At 34.9% G+C, this 14,221-nt stretch overlaps 1 protein-coding gene across 1 annotated transcript in view; it reads left to right on the top strand.

Annotated features, from left to right (window-relative positions):
- macrod2 (mono-ADP ribosylhydrolase 2) overlaps positions 1-14,221 on the top strand; it is an 849,841-nt gene that overhangs the window by 569,132 nt on the left and 266,488 nt on the right. The window contains exon 6 of the mRNA XM_073834923.1: positions 9,716-9,837. Within this exon, the coding sequence (XP_073691024.1) occupies positions 9,716-9,837 (122 nt within the window). The remainder of the gene's footprint in view (positions 1-9,715; positions 9,838-14,221) is intronic.

Genomic DNA, 14,221 nt, shown 5'->3' with positions numbered 1-14,221 from the left:
GAGGGCGATTGCTCGCCACACCTAGTGAGGATCTCCTTATCTGCTCTTCCTGTAAAAAGAATTCTTGACGGCTGTACAGAGAGACGTTTTCCCCTCCTTTCCACTCGCACTTTTTTCAAGCTTTGACAAGCTTGAGATGACAGAGTTGTTCTGTATGTGTCTGTGTTTTTCCTCATTCAATTATTCATTTATTATCAGCTATTTGGGTGTTGAAATCTATGCAAATGAAATTCTGCCTGGCTAAAGAAGCACGTATAATAACAGCTGAGAAAAAAGGAGGTATGTCCTCTTTACACAGAAGCTGTTATAAGGGAAGCTGTGTTCATTTGCATGATTAAGCTATGGCGGATGTTTGAACGCTTTAGTCCAATCCAAACAACGCCGTTTATTTTACGCTACAGCTAATGTGCGGAGAGGGAAGCTTGAACAATAGTTGCATGCACCTTTATTATTCGCTATTATTATGCATGGTTCCACGTTACAAGTTGCATTATCTGTGCGCATCGATTTGTGGCTGGTGCATGAATAGAATAGTAAGTATGCAGACCGCAGACGTGCAAGACGATATTAAGAATTGTTATGGTTACATGGACTTCAATAATCAGTATAAAATCAACACTTGGGGTTCTTCTAAAACTCCAGAAAAGAGCTGTTTTACATTAGCATTTCATTCAGATTGAACAAGGGATTGTACAAACTCACATATTTACTGTGTAATATTATATTGTTTCTATTGAAATATATTTGAGTATTTTATTCCCATGGTTGCAAAACTGAATTTTGAGGAAGCATTACTCCAGTCTTCAGTGTCACGTGATTCTTCAAAAAGCATATTATTATGCTGATTTGATGTTCAATAAACATTTCTTATTATTGGCAAGGTTAATTTTTATGTTTGTTTTTTGGGATTCTTTGATGAATAGAAAAAAGTTCCATGGAACATCATTTATTAGAAACTGAAATCTTTTGTTACATTGTAAATGTCTTCACTGTTATTTTTGAGCAAATTAACTCTTTCCCCATCAGCGTTTTGGAAAAATGTTGCAAGCCACCGCCAGCATTTTTGATGATTTTTTTTTTTTTTTTACTAAAGTTTCATGGCCCCCAGAATTTTTTTTTGTATGAATATCTGAACATGCAATACACCAAAATAAGGAACAGACCCTCTACTTGTAATAAGGTGACCAGATTTCTGAAATGAAAACCAGGGACATTTCCTAGTTCAGTGGTCAAAATATGACTGAAATCTCACTTGTGTTTATCTACGAATTAAAAAACAGGGACAAAATGTTTGTGTTGTTTTAATTGTTGTGGGTTTCATATATTAATATCGTAATTGACAATTACAGTGATGTTTGAGGATCAAACTTAACATAGTTTTTTAATACAATAGTAAAAAGTACCTACTGCAAATAGCAAACATATCAGAACAGTTGTATTATAACAAAATTATGCCTTTAGAAAAACATATTAAAAATAAAACAATAAAAATGAGAACATATGATAAAATAAAACTGTATTTAACAAATATGTATTTAACATTTTCACAACTTTGAGTATTACAATTACAACTTTTCAAATTGTATGTTTATGCTTTTGGAAATGGATCTTTTCTGTCCCTAATCAGGCTTATTATTTTGCATTTTAGGCTCGTTTTGACCACAAAGTATGTGCTTTCTGCAAATGTAATTGTGCGAGTGTAACACAGTGTCCTAACTACACATGAGGCAATGCTGCGATGTGCGATAAAACCAACAAGTGTTATTCATGACAAAGATGGTATCAGTCACTCAGTATGTATCATAAACTTTTCGTTACAAACCATTTTGTTGGGAGTGTAGTGCACTTCTGCGCTTCTGAATGGCTGTAATATTTTAGTGACTCGCACGTCGCGCTGTCTTTGTATTTGGGGGTTGTTTTGAACGTGCTGTAAAATGGGGAAATTTCCGGGGAAGCTCCAGCCGGGACAGGACACCAAAAACTGTCCCTGGAAACTTTTAAACAAAACAAAAAACTGTTTTATTCTAGCTTCAAGTGTTCTTGTTTTTGTGATCAACACTTGAATGTATGTAGGTTTCATAAAAAGCAAGGTTTAAGCTAAAAGCTGGGAATAGCTGATCATATTCGGTACTATTATCAAAGCAAAGATACAGTGGATGGCTTCCATCAGCAATAGCAAAGATTGCACATTAAACCTATACCACTTCCTGGATTGACATTTCACTCGCTAACATTAGGCAGTTTTTATTTATATGCAGTTTAGTGTTGTTAATCACGTAATTTTAATTTTTTTTATATGCATATGCTTATATATGAGATCGCTCATTTCTGCGTCTTCCTCATCCGTGTTTACTCTGATTACTCAAAAACAAACTCCCACAGATGTTTTCAGACCATTTCAAGTCTTATTTTGACATAAAGTGTTATATCTAAGTGTGTGACCTTTTTTTACATTTGTTTTCCCATTAAAGCCTATATATTGTTCATTCAGGCTGATTCGCGAATGTGTACAAACACAAGAGGCGGGATGTATGGCATGAACCAATCACAGTTGATCATAACCAGTGATATCCAATCATATCGCGATGGAGACACTGCCACCTCTCGCATAACTTTCCCACATTCATTCTCAATTACCCCCCAACAAACCCACCGCACGCTTTAGGAGGTCTGTTAAAACTCAATGGGCTCGGGAGAGACACAGACCCTCGCTGTAACTTTACCTGCTTGTGTCACTGTTGGACAATGTTTCTTTAGAAAAACAAGTTATTTCGATGTTTTTAAATGTTATATTTCATAATATTGACGTTGTATTATTTTTGTACTTTGAATTTTGTTGAATTTTGCCTTCTTGGAGGAAACATCTCTGATTTTATTTATTTATGTGACCCTATACCATAAAACCAATCATAAGGGTACGTTTTTTATTTAAATTAAGATTTATACCTCATATGAAAGCCAAATAAACAAGATTTCCATTCTATGGTTTGTTATGATAGAACAATATTTGGTCAAGATACAACTATTTGAAAATCTGGAATCTGGGGATGCAAAAAAAAAAATTTATATTGAGAAAATTGCTTTTAAAATGGTTTAAATGAAGTTCTTAGCAATGCATATTACTAAATAAAAATTAAGTTTTGATATATTTACAGTAGGAAATTTATAAAATATTTTAATGGAACATGATCTTTATTTAATATCCTAATGATTTTTGACGTAAAAGAAAAATCAATCGTTTTGACCTATAGAATGTATTGTTGGCTATTGCTACTAACTGGTTTTGTGGCCAAGGGTCACATATAATGTTAAACTGCATTTATTTGAAAGTAAGCCAAACATCAGATTACTGCAGTTCATTGGAAACATTGTTAATGGACAGAGATACTGCAATCACTGGCAAACGTGCATCTTCACGGGGTTCATTCAGCGGTCAGCACTCGAAACACAACCATAGTGAGAAAACACTTTCCACAAACAGAACCGTAAAGAAACAATCACAGGTATCGCTCAGAATAATGGCTCTTCCCTCTCCATCCTCACTGGTGAGTGCTGGTCAGTCTAGCTGGCTAAATATCTTTATGAGCTGAATTATACGACCACCTCAGTGCCTCAAGTGGGAAATTACAGTAGATAAGTCAAATGGAAATGCTTGAGAAAAAAAGTCAGACGAGGAAGCTCATCAGCTACGGGTTATGATTGCCAGTTTATCTCTAGGGCGTAGTGGACTTCCTTACTAAAGCACAATCCATGACCTGCCAGTAACCCTGGACACTCACATAAATATGCTTTTCTTTGTCCACGTTTTTGCTCATTTGGATGGTCTCTTTCCATATACTTGACAATGGCGCACTTTTCCAACCATGATTATTCCCTTTTCTTGTGTGAAAGGGTCTAATTTTTCCCATGCTTCTCTAATTGCATTTGTATTCACACACACCTCCTCAAAGTTATATGAACCAGTGATCCTCTTCGCAGCTGAGAGAGCCGAGATTGTTAAGAGTGAAAATCTACAGGGATATGAAGGGAAACATCACTTGTCAATCATTGTTGTTGTTGTTGTTTTTAATGTCTCCTCCAAACATACATATTCCCCTGAGTGCTGTTCGTTTGCCAGGTGAATGCATAGAATAGGAACAGACCATCATAAAAGCGTCTTCTTAGTGCACATTTGCATTTATTCATTCTGAAGCTAGCCATGCAAGAATAATGATAATCTTTTGTCAACATGCCCTTATTCATGCATAAGTAAATGCAATGATTGTTTTCATCTCAACATTGTCTGATCTCATAGTCAAGCCAATATTTTTTTCATGCCGCTTTTACCGTTGTCTTAGTTCTGTCTTGTTTTACACAGAAGAAGATGAATGCTAATGCTAAATCAATGCATGCCCTCTCCCCTCTTTTCCATATTGCTGCAGTGGTTTGTAGTATTTGTACATTGTATATTTTGCATGATGTTTTGTATTGTTTGATTTATTTATTTATATATTTTTTTTTGGCATATGATTTTCTTATTTATTTATTTATTTATTTATTTAAATAATAATATTTGTTTATTTATTGTGTTTTATTTTATTTTGTAGCAGTCTTTTGTAGTTTTGTTTTGCATGGTGTTTTGTTTGTTTATTGTGTTTATTTTATTTTGCAGCAGCGGTTTGTACTTTTGTTTTGCATAAGGTTTTCTTTTTATTTATTTATTTGTTTATTTATTCTCATTTTATTTCATTTAGCAGCAGTGGCTTGTAGTTTTGTGTTGCATGGGGTTTTCTTTTTATTTATTTAATCTCATTTTATTTTATTTTGCAGCAGTGGTTTGTAGTTTTGTTTCACATGGGTTCTTATATTTATTTATATTTTCTTATTTTATTTTTTTAATTTTGCAGCAGTGTTTTGTAGTTTTGCACTGGGTTTTCTTTTTCTTTTTTTTCTTTTTTTTTTTAAATTTCATTTTGCAGCAGTGTTTTGTAGTTTTAATTTGCATGGGGTTTATTAATTAATCTATTTTTAAAATTTTATTTCATTTAATTTTGCAGCAGTGTTTTGTAGTTTTGTTGTGCGTGGGGTTTTCTTTTTATTTATTTATTTGTTTATTTATTCTCATTTTATTTCATTTTTCAGCAGTAGCTTGTAGTTTTGTGTTGCATGGAGTTTTCTTTTTATTTATATATTCTCATTTTATTTGATTTCATTTTGCAGCAGTGGTTTGTAGTTTTGTTTTGCATGGGGTTTTCCTTTTATTTATTTGTTTGCTTATTTATTCTATTTTTATTTTTTATTTTTATTTTTTCATTTTGCAGCAGTTGTAGTTTTGTTTTGCATATTGTTTTATTCATTTATTCATTTATACATTTTCATTTTATTTTATTTCATTTTGTGTGTGTTTTGTAGTTTTATTTTGCAAGGGGTTTTGTTTTATTTATTTATAAATAATTATGTTATGTATTTGTTTTTGTTGTACATGGGGTTTTTTTTTAAATTTATTTATTTGTATAAATTATTTATTTATTTATTGTGTTTTATTTCATTGCGTTCTTTGTATTAATTCATTAATTTTTTTATTTATTCTCATTTTATTTTATTTTATTTCATTTTGCATCAGTGACTTGTAGTTTTGTGTTGCATGGGGTTTTCTTTTTTATTCTCATTTTATTTTATTTCATTTCATTTTCACAGCAGTGGTTTGTAGTTTTGTTTAACATGGGGTCTTATTCATATATTTATTTATATTTTCTCATTTTATTAAATTTAATTTCGCAGTAGTGCTTTGTAATTTTGTTTTGTGTGGGGTTTTATTTTATTTATTTGTTTATTTATTCTAATTTTATTTAATTTCATTTTGTAGTTTAGTTTTGCATGGGTTTTTCTTTTTACTTATTTATTTATTTGTATAAATAATTTTATTTATTTATTTATTTATTTATTTATTTATTTTGTTTTATTTAATTTAATTTTGCAGCTGTTGTTTGTACTTTTGTTTTGCATGAGGTTTTCTTTTTATTTGTTTATTTATTTGTTTGTTTATTTATTCTCATTTTATAATATTTCATTTTGCATAATTTCTTTCTTCTTTTTTATTATCTATTGATTTATTCATTAATTTTCATTTTATTTAATTCCATTTTGCAGCAGTGGTTTGTAGTCTCGTTTTGCATGTTTTCTTTTCTTTTTTATTTTTTTGTCTTTTCTATAAAGTGGAGTGCATAAGTGTGTGTGTGTGTGTGTGTATATATATTATGTATATATTTTTCCATATGTCCACTCTATTTTTGTTTTCCATGATGGGCTTCCAAGGGAACAAGTGTGCACTTTCTTGTTTTGAATGAAAGGAAAAAAACAAACGGCGTCTTGATTATTTATACATGTGTAGATATCATGCACACATTGTGCGACCATAGCTTTAGTTTCATGAATTTATAAATGGTCTGTTCTGGTCCTCCATCCTCTAATTGAAGGGTTGTTGCTCTAGTGGTCCGGAGGTTCATGTATTATGCATAGAAAACAACTGGGCGCAGGCTACATTATGGTCCCATCATGCTAGCCGGGTCCTGCTGGTACGGGAAGAGATGATATTTCATATAGTTACAGCCTCATTAAGGGGCCACACTAACGGCTAGAACACACAGGCACAGACACCGGACAGCATGCTGTTTTAGCAACACTGCTGATGTAGCCATGACCCTAGAGATCACCGCTGGGAGTATTGTCTTGTCTCATTGTCATTATGTGATATAAGTGTTGTGAGCCTCAAAACAACATGCGGTACGCTGTTCTGAGTGAAGCAAAATAAATAAAATGTCTTGATTTTTCTCTCTTGGGAGAGTTCATTCTGAGATTTTCTATAGGTAATCAACAATGCAAGTACTGCATTGCAAAAGAATGTCATATTAAAAAGTGCACACGTATCAATCTTTAATAGGCCATTAAGTGAGGTTTGCAAATTTTGTGCTTTAAGGTGACCAAATGAATAGAGTGATGCTTTTGTTCCCATTTGCATAAGCATTATTTGTGTCTACCATAACACCATCTGCATTATGTCTTCCTCAGTTATGTCCTATTTTAAGAGAGAGAGAGAGCAGCTATTGAAATGTGTCTGTCTATGTACAACCTGAAAGGCAGCTTGTCATTGGTGGATTGAAATGAAAACGGGTAAAAACACATCAATAATTGACCGAGCTTTTATTCATGAAGAACAGGATTATGTAATGAGAAAAGCACTCAGACTTCCTCCTCACACTCCCAGCTCTCATTTGGCCAACCACTAAAGATAGAAATCTTTGCCTGAATAATGCAAACACGCTCTTCGTTCCAGATCCTTTCTGTACACAGACTTTAGCTGAACAGATGTGTGCCGCAAAGGCCAATTTATACATGTGACAGTCTCTGTACAATCACCATGACAGCATTAACAGCTGATCTTCGGTTATGTTAACTGTACAAAAATATGATGTAAAATAAACAATAACGAGGAAAAATGCGTCTAACTGTCCATCTATCTGTCATTTAATCTGTCAGTCTACTGACCGACAGACTGTTTGTTCCTTCATTCTTTCTATCTTTGCATTTTAATTACCACTTCAAACTTTTTTCTAGGTGTATATGTATTAAAAACATACACTGCTCAGATTAATTCACTGTTTTCTCTAATTTCTCGTTTCTGCCACTGAATAAAAAAAAAGAAAAGGAAATTACAACTTTTTTCTTTTTTTCTCAGAATTGCATGGTACAATATTACAATTGTGAGTTATCAAGTCAGAATTGTGAGATATCAACTCGCAAATCTGACTTTTTTCTCGGAATTGTGTGAAGTCAAAATTGCTAGACAAACTTGCTTTTTTTTTGAGTAATAAGTCTCAATTTTGAGAAAAACGACTGTTCTTATTATTGTGAGTTTATATCTCACAATTCTGACTTTCTTTCTTAGAATTAAAAGTTCTGAGAAATTCTGAAAAAAAAGTTTACAATTCTGACTTTAAAACTCGCAATTGTAAGTTTATATCTCATATTTCTGAGAAAAAATAAGTCAGAATTGTCATCCTTGTCCATTTGCCACATGTTTGCACAGACCCAGAATTCTGGAATGTACCAGATGTTTTGCTTATTGCATTTTACGATGTACTGTTACATTTACATTTCCCGCTTTAGAGAATAAAGTGAGAATAAAGTGATAAACTAACTAGCAAACTATTCCAGTAGTATTCTGAGAGATAAGGCTAACGTATTGTGCTAACCTGACGTCAGTCAATTTGTCTGGTCACTGAAAGTGAGAATGATGTGCAGTGTGTAACAATAGCAGCCATTCAGAACCTATTTTAATTATGTGCACTTTGGACCAATGAGATTTCAGTATGGGCGGGACTACTTAGCGTAAGGAAAAGAAACAAACAGCTAACAAAATATCACTTGTTGTTACACCTTAAAGGGATAGTTCACCCAAAAATAAAAATTCTGTCATTAATTACTCACCCTTATATCGTTCCAAACCTGTAAGACCTTTGTTCATCTTCTGAACACAAATTAAGATATTTTTGATGAAATCTGAGAGCTTTCTGACTCTGACAGACTCTGTTTTCTTAGTGTAGCTTCATAAAATTACGGTTGAACCATGGACTACTTTATCAATGTCCTTACAAGCTTTCTGGGCCTTGAAAGTGGTAGTTGCGTTGCTGTCTACACAGGGTCAGAAAGCTCTTGGATTTCATTAAAAATATCTTAATTTGTGTTCCAAAGGTGAACAAAGGTCTTGCGTGTTTGGTACGACATGAGGGTGAGTAATTAGTGACAAAATGTATATTTTTGGGTGAACTCTTTTTAACAAAAATTCATATTTACCTATTTTTCATCTTTTGTATTGCTGGTAATATCTCAGAAGCACAGATAATAATAAAGAGCTCTTTGTGAAGTTGTCTGCTGTAAAATGCTGACTGTAAAAGAATTAAGGGCCACAATGGCAGCAGGAACAGGCCTAGCAAAGCGACCTGTTTATTGTTATTAATTGCCCACTGCTGCCCACCTTCAAGGGCCTGGAGGAGTCAGACAGGAAGGGCTACATTATTTCTCTCTCAGACTTCATACGCAGCTTTCTTAACTCCCCTGTCATCACTGCAATGATTTAATTAAAGCAGCCCGCTTTCCTCAGCCTTCTCGCCTCAGACCAGACTCACGCTGACTGACAACCAACACATTACTATGCACAGGCAGCAGGAGGGCGGCTACGAGCAGATATGAATGTATGAATAGATAGGATAAAAGGATGGAGTAATTGATTTTCTATCTGCTCTTCCATTTCATTAACTGAATAAATGTACTTGATTTTGGGCCGTTTTTTTGGCTTGTTCAAATCATCCCCTTTGTTCCATTGTTGGTTCTTGTCATTGTTGGTTGACTCTTGTTTTTGTAGCCTGATAATGTTGCAGAAAAATAAGCTGTTTTGCACCCAGTAGAATTGCGAATGTGCGGGTACGTTCCCATGATCCTCGGCAGTTCTGAAACAGTTCTATTTGTCATTCTCTTGTATGACTTGCCTTTGAAGATCTGACAGGAAGCTTTGTTTTGTTGTTGTTTGTCATGTGGGATTTGTCCTGGTGTTAAGCAGTGTCACAGTTTTAATTGAAATTTCGTGTTATCTACAGTGGCACGTATTTACATTACGAATTATACACAGAGAGCGTTTGACATTGTACAGACATAAACTGCTGTTTTTTTCTTCTTCCAGATGTGATCCATACCGTCGGCCCGATCGCCAGAGGAAGTTTGGGCCAGACCCAAAGAGATGACCTCGAAGCATGCTACAAAAACTCCCTCAAGCTGATGAAGGACAATAACTTGAGATCTGTGGTGAGTATAAAAGCTTTTAAGACTTTAGAAACAGTCCACTTCAGACAAGCAGCTCTGAGACTTGTTTGATGCTTTCAAGGCTGTGTTTTGATATCTGAAGTCAGCAAAATAACAGTTTTGAAGATGATTGTACAATGATGGTGTTGCTGTAAGACCCGCTCCCTTGTTTGCACATTTATAGTTGGTTTTTGGATGGCTACAACACAACCTACAGTATGCTGCTCCTTTCAGCAGGGCCTGAGGAAAAAATTCAGAAAAACAAAAACAAGCAGGAAACATTTTGTGTTGGTTTCCACATGGGTTTTAGTGGTTGACCTTTTGTTGCCCCCCTCAGTGACTAACAGTTGCTCTTGTTATTGTTGCAGCATTAATTCTTACATTTTGTAACATGAAGCAGATCTAAAGCCAAATGTTGAACACAATTCACACTTGGGAAATTTGTACATGCTTTGGTTTGTCTTTTGATGAAAAAAATTCCTTAAATGTAGTAAATATTTCATCATTTGATATTCGTTACAGAAAATTACATGATGAAATGGAACGTAAACAGAAATTCATTTATTTTGTAAATGCTTGTTAGTGGTCTTGTGAATGATTTATTCATGCTTGTTTCATTTTTTTTTTTTACATTCCTATTTTTTTTTTTAATCAATGTCATAACTCAACCTTCTGGTGAAATGACAGAATACTCTTTGGTTACATAGGCTAATAATTTAGTCAGCATAAACCCCATTTCTTCAGTCCCTGTCATACTTTTTCTTTATGAATAGTCCATTGCTCATTGCAAAGAACTATTAATACTTCAATTTCATTGTGATTTTTAATATTAGCCAGCTTTACTTTAAAACAGAGAAGGCATAATTTTAGCAATTGAAAACAACATTTTGATAGTTAAGAGAATGCAAAATTAAACTAAATATTCAAACATTGTGTATTTTTTATGCTTTAGTAATCCATTTAGTTATCCATTTTCCTTGTTTTAGAAGTTTTAGTGTGATGTTACAGAAAGAGTGTTTTCACAGTGTGACGTGATTTTTAAATATAATAGTGCTTTACAGGTGTGTTCAAACTAGGGCTTTTCCGATATCTCGATTCAATTCGAGTACTTGATTTAAAAAAATCCTTCACTGCAATTTGCCCGCATCGAGTAACTGGCAGAATACCAGAAGTGAGTCATTCCACAAATGAAAACCCATCGAACACATTTTTAGACCATTTTCCAAGGCTGAGTGATATATTAAACCCATTTAAAAGCCATAATAAAGCATAATCCTATTGTAAATTGATTCAATTGAATACATGCAATGCAGGTTTAATATATGCGCTTTCATAGTAAATGCTGCTCCAGACAAACTGTTATCATTTACATGTGTGGAGCATCTCAAACTCCATCTCTGCATATTCCTGTGAGTTTAGGTTTTTTGTAACATTCATCTGGAAATGCAGCATACACCGATTTCATCAGATTTGTAAGGTAAATCATTTATAAAACCCATTTTTCTACATATCCTAACTGTTTATCGCAATTTCAAAATAAAAGCTCAAACCCTCGCTCTGATTTCACACGTTTTGATGTCCACATAGTAGCTAAAACATTTCTGGATCAAACAATTTCAACTGCATTGCTATATTTTGAGTGCAATTACTGCATGTGATTAACTTTTTCATGTATAGTTAAGTGTCAGGGTCAAGTATTGCAACTAGCTGGCAAAACATTTTCAGAGAGGTCATGGAAAGAATTTTTTTTATTCATAGCAAGTCATAACAAAGGCATTAGTTTGCTCTCCAGCCTTTAAAGAACCATTCATACTGTAAGTCTGAAACAGCTGGAATGGATAAGACTCATATTTTCCATATTGCGACTATATTCAGATTGTTTCTCAGCTCTGTAAATTACCAGACAACCTCAGGCTTTAATGAAGCTGGCCAAAGACCAGCAGCTTTGGACCGGGAAGACGTAGAGTCTGATCGTGCGCCCTTCCAGCTGCTGACCCTATCTCCACCATCTGGTGCGCATGAGTTATGGATCTGCTTTAATCCATGGTGGCCGCAACCAGAGGGGCCGTGCACGAGACAGACCAATCAGCTCCTCCATCCAGACCAGCAGAGGCCCCTGAGAGGATCTCTCACAATTAGCCATGATGAGACCGTCTTTGTGGGACAAATCGCTAACTTCGGCACTTGATGAACCGCTTTAATCTCACTGTGAGGATGGAGAGGTCTGGCGTCATCATCATTACAAGGTTGGAATCGCGTGGTTAAGGTTGCACAAATTCAATGCACACGGCTGCCACGATTGACTGGGAGTCAAATCCTAATTAGTGATTCTGTTTACTCCGTTTTATCTTATGGCGTACACAGACCTTCACTGCTGCAACCCACGTAGAAGGTCATGAATAAGTCTGGGGGGTTTGGGATGTATATTTACTCCCAAAGCATAGCCCAGAGATTCTTACAGGCCTCATTAGGTAGAACAGGAGAAGCCACGAAAGGGGCCATGCATCCTTCGCCCTATATTTCTTTCCTTAAGCAGTGGCGTTACAGTACCCGCTCTCTTACATGCACATTCCACACATGTATTTAGCTTCCTTTTTCTATTTATTTATTCAATAATTCACATATTGACGTGAAACAGTGCTCTGGTTTTACTCTAAGGCAAGTCCGGACATGTTTAGACAGCTGCTACAGATTATCGCTGCCCTTTTTGATTGACTGATGTCTGTCCGGTGAGTTTTGCTAGCCGCTATGCTCGAGTGCTTTAGTGTTTAGCGTTAACCACATACAGTGATATTATAAAAATTCCCCCATTTTTATGGTCTATGTCAGCGGCTGATTTATAGCAGAGGTTCCAGACCACTTGCCTGGTAGATTAGTGCTAAACTCATTGGAGAATCTGTCACTTAGGAAGGCAGAGTAGTGAATGTTTTACAAAAAGGAACAGTTCGCCTAGTGGGATGCTGGAGAATTGCAAGGGGATTTGAGATGTGAGGAAAAAACTGTTCAAAAAAAAAAAAAAAACATAAACATGTGCAACAAAAGATGGGAATTGGATGAGCTCTTGAGCTAATCCTTGTTCTTGAGAGCCCAAAGACAGCCCCTGAGGCAGAGAGAGATCTAAACATGTGCTGCGGCCCACATGTGCTGCGCAGACAAATTCCCCTTGATTATCTCAAGCGATAGGGACCCGTGAACATATTTTTAGACAGGAGGAATCCAGTGCTGAAATGTTAGTATGAGGACCCTCGCTTCCTTGCTTTCCCCCCTCGTTCCTGAAAGCATAGTTGAAATTGTACACCAAGTTAACTGCAAAAAGAATCTTAACACATTTTTTGTAAACTACAATGCAACTCTACTGTTATAGTAGTAGATTTATTTATTTATTTTTCAGTTTTACAGTAGTAATGTTTTGTTCCTGTGCACCGTTTGTTCAACTTGCAATTGAAATGGCTAGCTTTTGTTTTGTTTGTCATTGTTATTATCATTTATCCCATTTTTATCAGCATGAAGATCTTTAGACAGGTGTGTAATCTACAGGAAGGGTTAGGAGGTAAGCATTGTTGCGCTTGTCGCTTGCCAACAAACACTCCTGCAGATTGGGATGAGTAATGTTTTACTGGAAGCGATAGCTTAGGTCACATTAGTTTAGCATGACACCTGTGTTTGCTCCGTGAAGCTGAATAAAGGATGAGCTTCATCTTCAGAAATGACAAGCTCTCACAGCCAAGATGCTTAACCTCCAGAATGCGGTTTAACGCTTCTTGGACCAGGAGCAAGAAATGGGGGACTCTCACTCTTCATCTCTGTCGAGTGTTGCTGTTTCTGCTCTGTTCCACATTAATGCTTGGAAACATCCGGAGTAAACCTAGTGAGGGTTTGAGAGGAAATGGGATAAGTTTGATTTTAACTTTTGTTTCAGTTAAGTTCCAATGCAGTACTATTATTAATTTTATTTTATTTTATTTTATTTAATATTTTATTATTTTAAATTTATCAGTTTTTTCTAGTTAAATATTACTAATGTGAATTTACTTTTCGACTTAAAAACTTTCTTAAACCATACTTACAATAAAGAACAGTCTACAAGAGAAAATGATAGTTGCATTTATAAAAAGTGACCCTGTTCAAAAATGTATGTACACTTGATTCTTAATGCTGTGTTACCTGTTTGATCCACAGCTGTGTTCTTTGGTTTTTCAGCATTTTTGTATATTTGACAATTAACTACTGATTTTGAGATCCATCTTTTCACACTGAGGACAACCGAGGGACTCATATGCAACTATTAGAGAAAGTTAAAATGCTCACCGATGCTCCAGAAGGAAAAATTATGCTTTAAGAGCTGGGGGTGTAAACTTTTGAACAGAATGGAGATGCGTACATTTTA

This window comes from Garra rufa, chromosome 2, assembly GCF_049309525.1.
Source record: "Garra rufa chromosome 2, GarRuf1.0, whole genome shotgun sequence".
NCBI lineage: Eukaryota > Metazoa > Chordata > Actinopteri > Cypriniformes > Cyprinidae > Garra > Garra rufa.
Note: the sequence above shows the minus strand (reverse complement) of the source record. Positions and strands in the feature narration are given on the sequence as shown.